Genomic DNA, 17,459 nt, shown 5'->3' on the forward strand with positions numbered 1-17,459 from the left:
TTTTTTTTTTTTTTTTTTTGATACCAAGGATTAAAAAAAAAAAAAAAGATAGAAAGAAAAAGGGGGGTGGGGACATGAAGCCACATAAAAAATGAGGTAGATTTTCCATATTAAAATGGTAGATGTTATGGTTTGGATGTGAGGTGTCCCCCCAATGGGTTATGATAGCCTTAACTGAATCAGTGAACTAATGCCCTGATAGGAATTAACAGAGTGGTAGGGTGTGGCTAGAGGAGGTAGGTCACTGGGGGAGTGCCTTTGGGGTCTATATTTTGTATCTGGCATGTGGTGTCTTTCTTTCTGCTTCCTGATCATCAACTGAGCCACTTCCCTCCACTACACTCTTCTACCATGTTGTTCTGCCTCTCACCTGGATCCCTGAGGAATGCAGGCAGCTACCTATGGACTGAAACCATGAGCCCCCAAATGATCTTTTCCTCTTTTAAAATTGTTCTTGTCAGGTCAAGTCACAGCAGCAAAAAAGCTGACTAAAACAGTAGATCAGGTCCTGTCTTGTAAATTCACACAAGAAGCTAATATATACAAAGAAGCCTCAGGTTCTGATTCCTGTGCTGCTGTTATCATTAGTCTAGGAACTCAGGCTGAGTTTCCTAGTTGTCAAAAGCTTTACCTGAGTTGTAAGCCTCAGATGAATTCTCTACCTTCTCATAAAAGTTAACTACCAAACAAGAACAAGAAACATATAAATTCAATTATCAAAAGGTAAGAGACACATTTAACACTTTAACAAAATAATGAGGAAAGCCACTTGAATGAGTGAAATCAAACTAAAGTGAGTGGAAACACCAAGAATTCATCTGAGGCAACACAACTCAGATAAAATTTCTAAAAACAAGGAGACACATTCTGAGGAACAAAACCAAAAATCCTTTGTTTGAATCACTTCAAAGGACTACATGATTAGTGGCAGGAGTTCCCTGGATCCAGTATGGCATCAAGGAGAAGCAGGGAGATAGATGTGAACAAAATACATGTAGGCACTTCCTATTTTCACTACATAAAAAGTGTGAGAGGCAGGGTAGAAAAGAAAGAATTTGCCTTACAGCTACTGACTTCTGTTGGCAGGACAAGTAAAAAGTAAAATAATTTAGTTACACAACTGCACCCTGCCACAAACTGTAACCATGAAGAATTCCAGTTACTCTGGACCACAGTCATAGCCAAACCCTGCTATCTCCCACACAGAGATGAATAATAGTGACAATAAATATAAGCATAGGATATCTAAACAAAGATGTAATATGAAAAAAGATAGAAGGGGATACAATATTGGCAAAAGAACCTGACAAGGAACAGATGAAAACTATGACCGAGTTGAACCATAATAATGCATCCTACCACAAAATAAAATCTTAAGGATTATCTAGCAAGAAACAAAAAAAAGAGGTGTTTCAAGAGCTGGCAGAACTCAACAAAGAACTGGTAGGAAAAATAAAACTATTTTAGAAATAAAGATTTCATTAGAAGCAACACAAAGAATAAATGTCATTTATTCTGTGTACAGACAAAAGGTTAAAGAGAAGGGACTGGAGAAGAAATTATAATATATGGAAGAGAGATAAGATATATTAATAGATTGAACAGTTGTATCATGTCTCAGGAAAAATTAATCAAAGATATCAATTTGAGACTTGAAATTTAAAGAGAAATTCCTTTGGGCAAATAGAAAAACCAACTCTAAAAGAAAAAAAAAAAGGTCAGTCTCAGATATTTCTCCAATATTTAATGCTAGAATAAGAGTTCTCAAGGGAATAATATTGAAGCAAGACTTTTATACTAAGCCAAACTATGGTTAAAGTTGAATAGGCATCAATTCAATTCCATATATCATATCCATTTAATCTATAAAAAAAACTTTACTCTAGTAAACCTAGTAGATCATAACATTTATGAAACTCATATACACTAATGTTTTGTCTGTTTTATCTTCCTCCCAATAAGTGAAAACCACCAGACTAGAATTAATAATTGAACCAAAAATTTTATATTCAAATTACTATTAAAGCTTAAAGGCAACAGGAAAAATAAAACAAAAAAGAAAACTTATGAAGAAACAAGAATTCAGGAAATATAGTTTCCATGAGCCTGCCTTGAAGGAACTTCCAGGCAAATCCTTTTGGATTAGCCAAAGGACTGCTAGTGAGCATTAACTCCATTTTGCTGCAGGTCTAAAGCTAAATTAGACTGACTTTTGAAAAACAGAAATAAAAACACTAAAAGTTGAGATTGAAGTGGGAGTAAAGATGGAAGTTAATATATAAACACACCAATTTTCTTATCTTTTCTATCACTCGTCAAAATATATAATTTAAAGCTGATAATCTAAGCATATTTAAAGACAGATCAATGGGAAAAGGTATAAATATATCATTTCATGGTCATTAAAAATACTGGAGCAGTTCTATAAATATCTTCTGTTTACTTACTTTCAAGATTAAAAAAGCAAAATATCTTTTTAAAGTTAGGATGTAACTATATAAAAGTATCATAGAATGAAAGAAAAGTTCTCTGAAAAAGGAAAATCTTGGTGCTAGCTTTAAGTTTAAGAACAGGTATTAATTGCTTTTATGACAATCTGTAACTCACCAGTATAAATAGAGGCTTCTCTAGCAGCAACAGGCATATTGGAGGTATTGGCTACCAAAGCTGTCCTCTTCATGATTGACTCTACCTTACCATCAACTTCCATAGTGAGCTAGAGGTAAAAAAAAAATCCATAGGTAATCTCCTGAGTTCTAAATGTAACATTTTGGTTCCCCAACTCTATCTTTCACAACTTGTCCATGTTTAATTCCTCTAACCCGTATTTCCCAAATAATATTCCCTATTACTCTAACTGCTCTTTCCTGTACCATGGTGCTATGCTATGAAGATAGATATTATTTCCATTTCATAAATGAAATCTATTATTTTATGAAAAAGAAAATATTTCTACAATAGAAACTAGTAGATCACAAAACCTATGTAAAGTTCACATACGTAAATATTTTTGTCTGTTTTATCTTTCACCTCCATACCAAAAAGAGAAACTTTCAAGAGTCTGACTGAAAAATTTAAATTTCTTTCCTTCAATATAAAATCATAGATATTTCTTTAAAATATCCTTGACAAGAAGAGCATTACTCCAGACCCAATATTAAGCTTTATTAACTGCCATGAAAGTTGATATGTGGTATTTTCTCTAGAATAGTATTTCAAGTTTTCCACATACAGACCTCTGGGAAGTCCCGGAGGACTTCAGACATCTCGTTTCCTCTTTCACCACATCCTACATAAATGATCACATCACTGTTGGAATACTTGGAAAGAGACTGTGATATCACTGTCTTTCCACAGCCAAAAGCTCCAGGGATAGCAGTAGTTCCACCTTGTACACACCTAACAAAGAAATAAAAAAAAAAAAATTAATGAATCGCTTTGCTTGCTAATAAATACTATTAAATATTTAAAAGTAGGTAAGTGAAACAAATATAAGGAAAGAAAATGCTCTGAAATATTCTATAAACACACATATAAGATATACACACATAAATATAGTAATTGTTCCCCTTTTTAATATCTTTAATAATATCTTTTAATCATTATTCATCTCTATCATCTTTACTAGCAGAACAGGCCAAGTATATTTCATAAGGCACCTGAGGAAGAGGAGTGTGAAAATACGATAAGATGGTGCTAATATTCTGAATGCTTATAAAAATTAGTTCATGACAATACAAGACAATACAGGAGGATAGGCATGGTGGCTCACATCTATAATCCCAGCTACTCAGGAGGCTGAAGCAGGAGGATCACTAGTTCTAGGCCAGCCTCAACAACTTAGTAAGACCTTGTTTCAAAATAAACAAAAAAAAGGACTAGGGATGTAGTAGCTCAACACCTAATACTGCTGGGGTAGGGGGGAAACAGTACAGGAATTAAAAATAAAAAATACAAACAACTATAAAGTTTAATGAACAAAGTTTTGTTAAAGTATTAAGTTAATCCTCTTTCAATAACTATTTACTGAGCACTTTTTTCTAGGTACTAAAAACTGTGCTTGGAGATGCTGGAGAGACAACAAACAGCCAATAAAACAGTGATGTTCTTGTATTCACAAAGCTCAGATTCCAGTGGGATAAACTAACTGGTGAATCAGCTGGTGATTATGACACCATTTAGCTGCCAAACTCTCCATAAAAAGTGGCAACAGAAAGTGGATGCCACTCTTTGTGTGTGTGAGGGAAGGGTGTGATCAGGAAAAACGGGATGTAATTCTAAAGGAAAAGTCTTTGTAATATTAAGCTTTATCTTAAAAATTCATGGAACCATTGCATCCTTAATTATAAAAACAGACTTTTTTCCAATATAAAACTAATATGCATCAAAATTGTTTTCCTCCAAACCTTTTAGGTATTTGATAGACTAAGGCATGTCACATTTCTCTGCATACTTCTCTCATAATGGCTCTCCATACTTCTGCCAAATCAATTTAACCTGGAGTGGGGATGGGACTGGGTATACCCAATTTGGAAATTTATCAATCCAATGTGAAAAGTCTGACACTGGTTTGGAGCAGGAGGACCTGAAAGTAGGTAAGACTTGAAGGAAATGGAAGTCAGCCAGATAAAAGGAAATACCAATCCAAGCAGAGGGAACAGCATGCCCAAAGGTCCAGGGGCAGGAGAGACCATTGCTTGAGGAATTAAAAGTCTTTCCAATATTCCTAGAAGATGGCCTTTAAGGAAGTAGTTGGGCAGATGAGTGGCTGTGTCAATGCTGGAAAGTAGGCAATAGCCAGATGATGGGTGACTTTGTAAGAAATTCATGATATGTATTATTTTTTAAGAGCAATGAAAAATACATAAAGAGTTTTAATTAAAAGAGTGCAGGATCAGATATGTTTTAGATGGACCATTATGTCATATGGAAAACCACCTAGAAAGAAAGCAAAACTGAGGACAGCAAGTCTGATTACAAGTAATCATTGCAGGAATTAGGGCGGGGCTTTAACTACAGTAATGGAATAGGAATTAAAAACACAGATAAAAATATTTAGAAAACAGAATAAAAGCATTTGCTGAATTAGATATGGGAAGATAGATCAGTCCTTGAGAGGTCACAGAAATGACATCTGTGAAGAGGCAACAAAGAAAAGGAACAAGTTTCAAAGAAAGGGTGGTGATTAAGGTGGATTCAGTTTTGAATATGCTGATACTGAGGCACTTGTAGGATACTCAAAAGGTATTATCAGAAGTAGATATATAAATCTGGAAGTCAGGAAAGGTCTGGGATAAAGATACAGAAAAGAGTCATCACACATGGATGAATATTTAAATCAGGAGAGTTTATAAAAGTCATCCCAAGAGACAGAGTAAGTGACAGAGTAAGGACAAAGAAGCTTTAGAAAAGCAAAAATCCTAAAAAGTACCAAAACTTAAGGGGAGAAGTTTACAACAGAATAAGAACTTGTACACAGAAACTATTAGGAAGAACAAAAAAAAAGAGGGTGTTTCAAGGAAAGAGTGACACCAATATTCAAAGCTGTAGGGATTAAGAAAATATATTTCTTGATCAAGAATGGGAGTGACTGATGACAGCAGGGAGGTAGTTCAAGGGATTCATATAAAAAAGGGCAGAGTATGGTGAGAGTGGGAAAAGCAGAGACAACTTTCTTACTCTTTCAAAATGTTTGTCAATGAAGATGAGGAGAAAAGTAATGACAAGTTGGAAAGAAAGAGAGGGTAGAAGATAGACTTTTATCATTAGAGAGGAGAGAAAGGGAAGATGACTCTGATCTTTGAGGAGACATGACAGGAGATAAGCTCCAGAAAAAGAAAAGAAGAGCTGGGTGCAGTGGTGCACGCCCCTAATCCCAATGACCTGGGAGACTGATGCAGGAGGATCAAGAGTTCAAAACCAGCCTCAGCAAAAGTGAGGTGCTAAGCAACTCAGTGAGACCCTGTCTCTAAATAAAATACAAAATAGGTCTGAGTATGTGGCTCAGTGGTCAAGTGCCTCTAAGGGGTTCCAAAACTCATGCTTTCTAATTTCTCTATGAAAGATCCAGAATGTTCATTTATAAAGAAAGAAGAAAGAAAGGTGGAGTTAAAGATCTGAGGCAAGTGGAATATTTTGAAATAGCTGCTGAGAAGTATAACTAGTGAAATGCAGAAGGATTGCTACCCAACAGTAGAGTTAGATACCTATGAGTAGAGTTAAGAAAAGGAGCTAGCTAGATTGATTTTGCTAGGTGGTATGTTAAAATACAGAGGAACAACAAGATTTATTACATTAGTAACAAAGAGCCATAAGAATGAAAGACTATTAAGTCTAGTCTAGGCTGAATAGTGAAAGGTATGGAAATAGGAGGTACTGACTAATAAGAAAAAAGAGTCAAAGGATGAAGATTTTTAATTTTTTTAAGTTATACATAACACTAGGATTGATTTTGACATAATTATAAAACATGGAATATATTTGCTCTAATTCAGTCCCTAGTAGTTCTCACTATCCTCTTTCCTCCCCGTTTCCTTCCCTCTATTCTACTGATCTTTTTGCTATTTACTTCCATTTTTTTTTTTTTTAAGTTAGTGTCTTGTGGACATACATGATGGTGAGATTCACAGCAGTATATTCATATATGTACAGGGGTAAGTTAGGTCAGATTCATTCTACTGTTCTTCCCCTATCCCATCTCTTCTTCCTTCCTCTCCATGCCCTTCATCTAATCCATCCGTCTCTCTTCTATTCTGATGGAATCCCCACTTCCCTTTCTTTCTCTCCCTACTCCCTCCCCCACTTACTCTGGACTAGCTTCCACAAAGCAGAAAACATTTGACCTTCAGCTTTCTGAATTTGCCTTATTTCACTTAGCATAATAGTCTCCCACTTAGAATGGAGATCTCAAAGAGATAATAATAGCAAGAACAACTCAAAGAGTAACTTAAAATTAAGTTAAGAAAAAGTTAAGAAAATTCCTTAAGAATGCACAGGAGGGACAGCCTGAGGCAGTGGCACAAGCCTGTAATCTCAGCAACTCAAGAGAGTGAGGTAGGAGAATTGCAAATTCAAAGCCAGACTCAGTAACAGCAAGCCCTAAGCAACTTAGGGAGACCTTGTCTCAAAAATAATAGATAAAAAGGGCTGAGGATGTAACTCAGTGGTTAAGCACCCCTGTGTTCAATCCCCAATACTAAAAAAAAAAAAAGAAGTGCATGGGAGGGTGGGAATGCAGCTCAGTGGTAGAGGGCACAAAGTCCAGAAGTTCAATCCCCAGCACCACACACACAAAAAAGTGCACTGGTTTGATCAGAGGTTGAGGAGCTCCTGCCTTGCAGTTTCAGTCTTTTCTGTGAATTAAATGATAAAGTCATTTGTTGAAATAAAGCAGGATATGATAAAGACTAAAATTTACAAATAAAGGAAAAGATTTTTTAGAAAAGAAAATAGTAAGAGCAGACTACAAATTAAGAAATAATGCTGGCTGCATAAAGAGCCTAGCTGATTTTAGAAATCATTAATGAACAGTAACACCAGTCTACTAATTCTAAGATAACTTAAGAGCAATACATTGTTTTGGCACAGATATTCTTATGGAAATTTTAGTTTTTCAGAACATTTTAGAAATAAACAATCGTGTTTGCCTCCATGGGGGGAAAAAACTTATTTTTAATGGTTTGACTCTATAAACATGAACCATATTACTCTGGATAAAATTTATTATGGTTTCAAGCACATAACACCTTTATTTACAAAGATAATGAAAAGATAGGCACATATAATAACTCTGAGAGAAAACTGTAGGACACATCCCAAACTTACGGAAAAAGGGCATCAAGGACTCTCTGGCCAGTCAGCAAAGGATGATTGGCTGGCAGCTTCTCAGTGACAGGACGAACTTGACGAACAGGCCATACCTGGACCATGTTGAACTTCTCCTTTATACCTTCAAATTCAAGCTCCAAGACAACATCCTATAAAAATACAGCATGGTTTTAAGTGCAGTCAAATTTGTAAATGTTTCTTCCTCCAAAATTTAAGTAATCCCCAATTTATCTTGGGAATAGGAAGGTGGTACATGGAAGTGAGAAGGGAGATTGATATTTTTTATTGTCAATTTTAAATACTGTCCTAAATTATTTTTAACCAGGTACATTATTGTTTTAGTGATTTTTTTAAAGTTTAGAAATATATTTTTAAAAAGGCATATATCAAGCTATAAAGAAACAGTTAAACAAGTTATATGTAAATGCCTGGGAAAATCTTAAAGGATATATAGTAAGATGCTGCTGGGACTAGGGAGAAGTAAAAATTTCATATTTACTTTCCATTCTCTGTTTTGTCTATTTTATTATAATGATCTTATACAGCTTTAACAAAAAATAGCTATTTATTAAAAATCCTAAAATATTTAATAAAGTTGAACGTTTTTTATTTTTAGATGAATGTTTTAAAATACTTAAATATTTATACAAGCAAAAAGGTAATGAGTAATATAATAACACTTGTGAAAACAGATATTGTTTTAACTATTCACACACAACTTAAAAGTTCAAGACCCTATAGAATTCTGTAATTTTCTTGAAACACAAATTTAACTTATCTGTTTTAGGGTGGTTTCTCCATTTGGAATGAGTGAGTCTTTAAGCTATTATGTAAAGCTAGGTGATTACCCAGAACTATAAACTTAACTCAGCTCTTGTCCTTATATATTTTAGAGCACAGACTTATTTTTGTGAAATTATTTAAAAATTATCCCTTATCACATTTTATTAGGAGGAAATTATAGGTTGTAATGATTTTCTCAATAAAGTTATCTTCATGCCCTGTAAAGATGATTATAATTGATATTATGTGACTATAAATAAAATTAAAGAATTAAGTTTTAAGTGGTTCAAAGTGAGAGTTTGTATTATCCATTAGACAATGTGACATTACATCACATACATATATGATATACATACATATATCAATATGCATACATTATGTGCACGCTATTGACAAAAATCAAAAGTATATTCAATCATATGATATATCAAGAAACATGTAATGTTTTGAACAACCAACAATAAAAAAAAAATAAAATAAAACATCCTTAGATAAATAAATATTTGTTGTGATAATAAAGAAATATTTTGTTAGGAGACTTTAAAAAAAAAAAAGAGAGAGAAAAAAAAAAGTATATTCAATCTAAGCTGAAGAATAAGGGATTTAAATAAATGTAGCATCAGTTAAGAAGGCATAAAAACAATATTCTTACTAAAAAAGAAACCATATATTCTGCTTTTTGTACTCCCAAGTCCAAGTTAAAACAAAAATAACCTTAAAAAATAAGGATATAGGAGCCTGATGTGGTGGCACACAGCCATAACCCATCTCCCTGGAGTGCTGGGGTAGGAGTATCACAAGTTCAGGGCCAGCCTTGGCAATGTAATGATATCCTTGTCCCAAAATAAAAAAAGGATTCAGTGGTAGAGCATCCCTCCTGAGTTCAATCCCCAGTACCAAAAGTAACTATTATTATTATCATTATCATTATAAGTATAGGACTGGACCTGTAGTTCAATGCTAGAGTGTTTGCTTAGCATGATCAAGGTTCTGGGTTTGATTTCCAATACCCACACACACAGATACACGCAAAATTAGGAGTCACTCAAAACCTATATCAATTCTTTTAACTACTTACAGTATCAATCACTTTTTTTTCTTTGGTGCTAGGGATCAAACCCAGGGCCTTGTGCATGCAAGGCAAGTACTCTACCAACTGAGCTATATCCCCAAACTATTTACAGCATCAAAATGGAGCAACTATAATATATAAATAGGGCTGCTCTGTGGGATAAAGTTCAAGTGATACTTACAGAGGTATCATAATTCCCAGGTGGGGCAATATAAGTGACAGTTCCTCGGTTTCGTGGGGGTAACATGATTTTGTGTTTGATGAGCGAGTTCTCATTGACAATTCCATAAATATCTCCACCGGTGATATGACTACCAACCTAGAGAAAAATGCATTTAACATTTAGTGTTCAAATAAACAAATAGAATCACTTCTGATGCTATAAAAACAATTTGCTTCACTTATCAAAAAAACATACTGGTTCTTTAATCCTACAATGCATTTAAGGAAAAATTTAAACTATGCTCATGTAGTCTATTTTTATTTGGACTAAGAGTACAAAATAGTTCACTAAACATTCATTTCACATTCTTTCACCAACTTCAGAAATTCTTGGTTATGTAGACATACCCGTAGGTTTTTGCATGGTGTAAAATCCCATTTAACATCTCTGCTAAGAGCAGACACATTTACTCCTCTGGGGATGTAGATACTTTGGGTCTGACTGCTGATATCTGACAAAGGTCTTTGAATACCATCAAAAATGGCTCCCATAATGCCGGGACCAAGCTCAACAGAGAGAGGTTTTCCAGTTCGGAGTACAGGGTCTCCAACAGACACACCAGCTAGAAATAGTGGTTGAGGAAAACTCACAATGAAAGTTTAAGGATATGATCAATAAGAATTATCACAGTTTAAAAGTAGAGGTTCCCTAACTTTCTCAATTCACAGCATCCTTAGTAGTTCAAAAATAGTTCACAGTGTCCCAGGACAAAAAAATTATAATTTCAATTAATAAATAGTTATGTTTAAACAACTTAACAAATACATAAATATGTGAACAACTGAGTAGCGATGAAAGAATAATATGCATCAGTTGAAAGAAAAAATAGTATAAATTTCAGCCCTAAATAACCGTAATTCTTATGAACAGGATGTATATGCCTATTTTCAAACTTTGCAATCACAATGGAAACCCATATTCCATACTGACTTTTACCTACTTGCTTTTTAGCTTAGCAACCACCAAACACTCAGCTTTGCAAAGATATGACACCACCAACAAGAATGTAATACAGCAAAATAATAAAAATTTTTATTATCTCAAGCTACTAGTTCATGTAGTATCTGACAAGATATCTAATATTTCTGTGTTAACCTCAAAAATTTTAAGTATTCTGGGCATCACATGAGTTTACTGCAGTTGCCCAGTGTCTTTGCAGTTTGGGAACCACAGGGCTAAAAATAAAAGACAAGCCTCTCATTAATTCATCATTTCAAACACACCACTATAGAACAGTAGTCTCCCTAAAAGACAATAGTACCTGGACAAAAACATAAAGAACTAAAGAAGTGACTTTGAAAGGAAAAGTGTAAAATATGTAAATAAGCACAATAAATTCACCTTGTTCTCTAGTATTTGTTCATAAGAGTAAAATCAGTACCACTTTTCACTGAAAGCAATTTAGCAATATCTATTGAAATTAAAAATGGTTAAATCTTTTTTTTTTTTTAAATGGTTAAATCTTAACCTAGGAGCCAACTTCTGTGAATTCATACCATGGTTACACTGTAGCACTGTTGATAAAAGCAAAAGATTAGAAACAATTAAATTTTCTGTCATTAAGAAATCAATTAATAAACTGTGATACGCCCATATGATGGAATTATATGTAACTAGAAGAAAAGGATAGGAGCATGTATGAATCTCTCTAGAAAGCTCTCCAAAATAAACATTTTTATTCTCAGTATCTGATTATGAAATTTTTTAAGCCTAAACAAAGCTGAAAGAATTTTTCAGTAAACTCCCTCTATCATCTAGATTTTACCAATATTTTATTTTATTTAATACATTATTCATGCACATCTTCTGTAACGCACATATTTTTAAGTGAAAAAAGTAGGACACAGAATAGTGCACATAAAATGCTATCTTGTGGGGGAAAAAGAAAGGAAAAATACATATTTGCTTAGTTGTGCAATTAAGAAACAAGAAGAATATATAATAAAAGGAGTCAATTAAAGTGGTTGTGTATTTTGAAAACTGACAACGTACAGGATAACAAAATTAGGAAAGGTTGCCACTGTATTTATTTTCATTTATTTTAAATGTTTAAGCCATGTAAAATATTAAATAGGGCTGGGGTATAACTCAATGGTAGAATTTGTGCTTAGCATGGAGAGGCCCTATTCAATGTCCAGCAGGTCCCCTCAAATGATTAAATAAACATAAAGGTAGCAATAGGAAAAAAAATATTTTTGTTTAGATTTATTTTTTCAGATGATTTTATTTTAAATTAGCACCCAGTATTTGAACAGGAAAACCAGTTACCAGCAAGTATGAATTTTAGAATGGTCAAAAAAGTAGCATAAAATAAAACTTGATTAAATACCCAAATAATTAATGCTGATTTAAACAAAGATATATATGAATGCCCCCAAAGGTGATTCCTCTTCACAAGACTCAAGTCTTAAACTCTTCATTTTTCAAAGAAAATTGTTTAAAAGCCAGTATATTAATAACCAAACAATAAGGATTTCCTAGTGCTAAAGTTGTAATGGAACGTGTCACCTAGTGCTATTCATCAGAATGAAGACAGACTGGTAACTGATTTAACGATAGCTTTATTACTTTAAACAGAAATTATGGCTAGAGAATTTTAACCACACAAATCAATACTGTTATTCCATTTATGCCTTATGTGTCCTGGAAAAATTCCAATTGCATACCCCTGAAGTCTATGAACTCCTGAAACATCAAGAGCAAAGAAAATTCAAAACATTAATACTAATTCCTTAAAATAACAGTACTGATTCCTAGCACCTTTTCTCCTTTTTTCAATATACTCCTATATCAGAAGCATATATACATATGTATGCATGTATATATAAACATGTGTATATGTGTATGTATGTGTATGTATATATATCCAGACTCTTTATGACATCTACTTTTTCTGCTTCTAATATGACTAGCACTTGCTGCTTTTACCTTTGGCTTAAATACTTGAATTCAAATACACAGAAAGTGGCCGGAAATTGAATTAAAAAGGATACAAGTTTCTTCATACACCTGAATAGTAGCCATGTCACCTTCCAATCGAATAATCTCTCCAACCAACTCACTGTGACCCACTCTTACCAGCTCATACATGGCTGCACCTGCCATGTCACAGGCCGTAACCACTGAAGAAAAAAAAGACTGTTTAGATGACTTAAGACTTTGGTGCTCTGTAAATACAATAACATGACTTTATAATGCATTCAAAACAAAGATAAAACTACCATTATGGAACACACTCGTAGTTTCACATAAAGATGTATGTTTAGTACATGACATAAAGAGGTAAACAAAATAAATTAGGCTAAAGTTTATTAATTTATACACTATACATGAAAACTATTTTCAAATGTCTGACATCTATTAGGCAAATTCTTTCCTGGTTATCCTGAGGCATATTCTGATGAACTCAGGTTACTATAAAACATGTAATAATGGGTTTTCAAACATTAAAAAAAACATTTTTACTTTCTAATATTTAATTCAGTGGTTCTTAAAACTATCCTGGAAGCCCTTTTTATAAACTAATGATAGCTCTACATAGAATAGCTCACATGCATCTGTCAATTTTTTTTCATAAACAATGTTTATAATTAATCACCGCCATTGGATAAAGTCCCAATTATGAACCCCAATTTCTTATAAAATTTGAGTCAGAATAAGATCTTACTATTTTTTTTTTGCTGGGGTTGTGGCTCAGTGGTATAGTGCTCGCCTAGTACGTGTGAGGCTCTGGGTTTGATCCTCAGCACCACATATAAATAAATAAAATAAAGATATTGTGTCCAACTACAACTAATAAATAAATAAATGAATAAATCTTACTAATCTGGACCATGTTGTCTAGTAAGCAAAAATCTCTTCTGGAAGGAAAAGAAAGTTGCCATATTTTTAGAAATATGCAGGAATAAAGCCATTCTTAATATTTAGCCTTCTGATATAACTAATTAGAATTACATAATAGGCAAGATTTAAGCAGAAACTCTGAAAGTGTTAATATTTACCTAACCTGTTATATATACAAAGATTTGATATTTACTTTTATATCTACTATAAGAAAAATTAAGATCCATTGAAATATTACAGACAATGATCTTTAAAATCCTATTTCATGAGCCAAAAAGACTGCTATTTCTCTATTAGGTACTTAAGAATTAAGACTGGTACCAGGAGCAGTTTACCACATTTCTGCAGAATGATTTTACCTAAAGTCTTTGATGTTGTTCTTTTCTCTGAAATTTCTTATGTTTACTTTGTCTGTCCTAAAGACCCTCATTATCTTTAAGAGGAAAATTGTTTCTCTTAATGGCAAAAGAAATTGTAAACAATGAAATGTATAAATGAATAACTGTTTTATTATATGCCAGTGAGCAAATACCAAGTTCTTAGGAAAAAAGAGGCACAGTGACCGATAGCCTTCATTTGCATAAATAGCAAAAATAGTATAATCATTTCCACCATGACTAGAGTAAGAAAAAGACTATAGCACAAGATTTATAAGAAGATTTAAGGAAAAATGAATTTTCAAGGCATTAACAATAATAAATCAATGGGCATGTTTTACCTAAGGATACTGTGAATCAAATTTTGTAGTGAAAATGTTCTACAACAAAATGAATAATGAAATGAGATTCATTATGTAAAAAGTAAAACTCCCACCTAGCACAATGGCACAACGCCTTTAACCCCAGCTGCTAAGGAGGCTGAGGCAGGAGGATCAAGTATCAAAGTCAGCCTCAGTAAAAGCAAGACGCTAAGCAATGCTGTGAGACCCTGTCTCTAAATAAAATACAAAATAGAGCTGGGGATGTGGCTCAGTGGTTGAGTGCCCCTGAGTTCAATCACTGGTACCCGCCATCCCCAGCCAAAAAAAAGCAGTATTCTCAAGTTTTGGCAGAATGGATATAAAGTTTAAAAATTACTTTCCATAGCAGTAAGGAAAGTCCTCAGAAAACTTGGAATGGAACTATAATTTGACCCAGTTATTTATCCCACTCCTTGGCTTACACCCAAAGGACTTAAAATAATCATACCACAATGATGCAGCCACATCAACATTTATAGCAGTTCAATTCATAATAGCTAAACTATGGAACCAACCTAGGTGCCCTTCAACAGATGAATGAGTAAAGAAAATGTGGTATATATACACAATGGAGCTTTCCTCAACCATAAAGAAGAATGAAATTATGGCATTTGCTGGTAAATGGATGGAGTTATAATGCTAAGCGAAATAAGCTAATCCCAAAGAACCAAAGGCCAAAAGCTTTCTCTGCTATGTGGATGCTAATTCACAATAAGGCTTGTGGGTGGGGCAGGGAGGTGTTAGGGAAGAATAGAGGTATTTTAGATAGAGGGGAGTGAAAGGAGGGGAGTGGGTATGAGGTAGGAATGATAGTAGAATGAATTGGACATTATTACCCTAAGTGCATATATGATTACATGACCTGTGTAATTCCACATCATGTACAACCAGAAGAATGAGAAGTTATATTCCATTTATGTGTCAAAATGCATTCTTCTGTCATGTATAACTAATTAGAAGAAATTAAAAAAAAAAGAAAAAAAACTGCTTTCCATTACAGTATTAGGTCCTTAAGTTTCCCTCTCAAAGGTAGCCAGCTAATTATCTTCTTTGAAGATAATTATTAAAGTTCAAAACAAATTAATAGATTAACAGAATGCCTGCTATCTTCAAGGCATTACATACTAAAAGCTATAAACTTTATAGCTTTTTTTTTAACCTCAAATTTAACAACAAGAAGAAAATAGAAGATATAGGTAAAAATAAACACCAGTTATACATTTACCTAATATAAACATAAGTAGGATAACACAAAGTAGTACCTCAATGACTCAAATTTACATGATCAATGCTAGATGAACTCTTATGATAGAGACATTACTTTAGTCCACAGTCATTAAAAGATCTTTTAAAGACAGAATTTATTTAGGTAAACAGAAACTTGCATGCCTCTACCTAAAACATCCTGAAAAGACATTAATCAAAGTTAGGAATCCTTAGTCTTACACATTACTTACCAGGCCCTGAGACCCCATGAACATAACCAAATGTGCTTTCTTTATCTTCATCGATTATTTTGGGTAACTTGGAGAAATCCATCATGTTAATTTACCTATGGTTAAAAAAAAAAATGGTCAGTGGCTACAATAGTTATGAGGGAGGGATAAATAGGCAGAGTACAAAGGATTTTTAGTGCAGTGAAACTTTATGTTTTTAAGGTAGACACATGTCATTAAACAATTGTCCAGGCCCACATAATGTACATAGGAGCAAACCATAACATTAAATATGGACTTTGGATAATAATAATGTACCAATGGGAGTTTCATTACTGTCACAAATGTACTACTCTGTTGGGTAATGTTAATAATGGGGCAGGCTCTGCATGTGTTGGGTCAGGGGATATATGAGAAATCTCTGCTCTATATTGCTATGAACCAAAAAATGCTCTAACAATAAAGCCTACTTTTAAAAAAGTAAGTCAAGAGTAAAATCAGAGAATAAAATCACAAAGAGATATAGGAGGCCTTATAAGTGAGCAGAATATGATCTGAGGGGAAAGAAAAATGTCAAAGAACATACAGGTGGCACTGGTAGGTGGTGAGGGAGAAAGTAGGGCAGCTTGGTATTTTGTTTATAAAGATAGGGTGTATTCTGGATACATCTTTTAATTGAGAGACAGAGACCAAGGTTTTATGTCAGACCTACTTGTTTTAGTTAGCATTTTTGCTACTATGATACTACTAAATACTATGATACTATGATACTTCTAAACCAGACATTACAGTCGCAGATGTCACATAAAAGCAAATAAACATTACTAGGTGTCTTCTGTAGCAAAATTAAATTGGAAGGGCAGTCCAGGGAAGAAGTAAAGAAAGGAAACTGGTTTATTACGATTTTTGTCCTCTTGAAGATACAACAGAAGAAGCCACTAAATAAGAGCAGGTATGGGACTGAAAAAGACTGGAATATAAAGAGACAAAGCAAGGTTTTTAGAAACTACTAGGTAATGGGGTGGGGAATAAACAAAATCTAAAGATAAATATGTTAGGAAATGGATTCGGAAAAGTTTTAAAAGAAGTATGAATAAGCTAATGTGGTCAACTTTTAATATTCAGAAAAATCAAAGATTTTCAAAGTCAGAGGGGTATCTGACAATCATCCAGACTAACTTCTTTCCCAAATATGGGCATTTCTTCTGTAGCACTAATGATACATGGTCATCTGCCTTTTAAAGTGGAAAAGAGCACAAGATCTTGAGTCAGCAGACTTGGGATCTCATTCTGGTTTTGCCAATTATATGCTGCAGAAGCCTTGGACAAATCAGTATCTTACTATTTATCTAAAAAATAGAAATAACCCTACCACTTATTCTAGAGCTGTGATTAAATTACGAATTTGTTTAAATGCTCCTTCTGGCATTTAAAATGCTTACAAAAATTTTATCAGCAATTTTACTACTTGAATAGGGCCTTAGTTTTCGAAAAGTCATTTTTTTTTTATTTACTTTTTTTTTTTTTTTTAGTTTT

At 33.6% G+C, this 17,459-nt stretch overlaps 1 protein-coding gene across 1 annotated transcript in view; it reads right to left on the minus strand.

Annotated features, from left to right (window-relative positions):
• Atp6v1a (ATPase H+ transporting V1 subunit A) overlaps positions 1–17,459 on the minus strand; it is a 56,070-nt gene that overhangs the window by 16,768 nt on the left and 21,843 nt on the right. The window contains exons 3-9 of the mRNA XM_015478501.2: positions 15,945–16,039; positions 12,899–13,027; positions 10,253–10,467; positions 9,864–10,001; positions 7,825–7,976; positions 3,237–3,399; positions 2,608–2,716 (exon numbers count right to left, since the gene is read on the minus strand). Of these exons, the coding sequence (XP_015333987.1) occupies positions 2,608–2,716; positions 3,237–3,399; positions 7,825–7,976; positions 9,864–10,001; positions 10,253–10,467; positions 12,899–13,027; positions 15,945–16,029 (991 nt within the window). The 5' untranslated portion in view covers positions 16,030–16,039. The remainder of the gene's footprint in view (positions 1–2,607; positions 2,717–3,236; positions 3,400–7,824; positions 7,977–9,863; positions 10,002–10,252; positions 10,468–12,898; positions 13,028–15,944; positions 16,040–17,459) is intronic.

Source organism: Marmota marmota, unplaced genomic scaffold (assembly GCF_001458135.2).
Source record: "Marmota marmota marmota unplaced genomic scaffold, marMar, whole genome shotgun sequence".
NCBI lineage: Eukaryota > Metazoa > Chordata > Mammalia > Rodentia > Sciuridae > Marmota > Marmota marmota.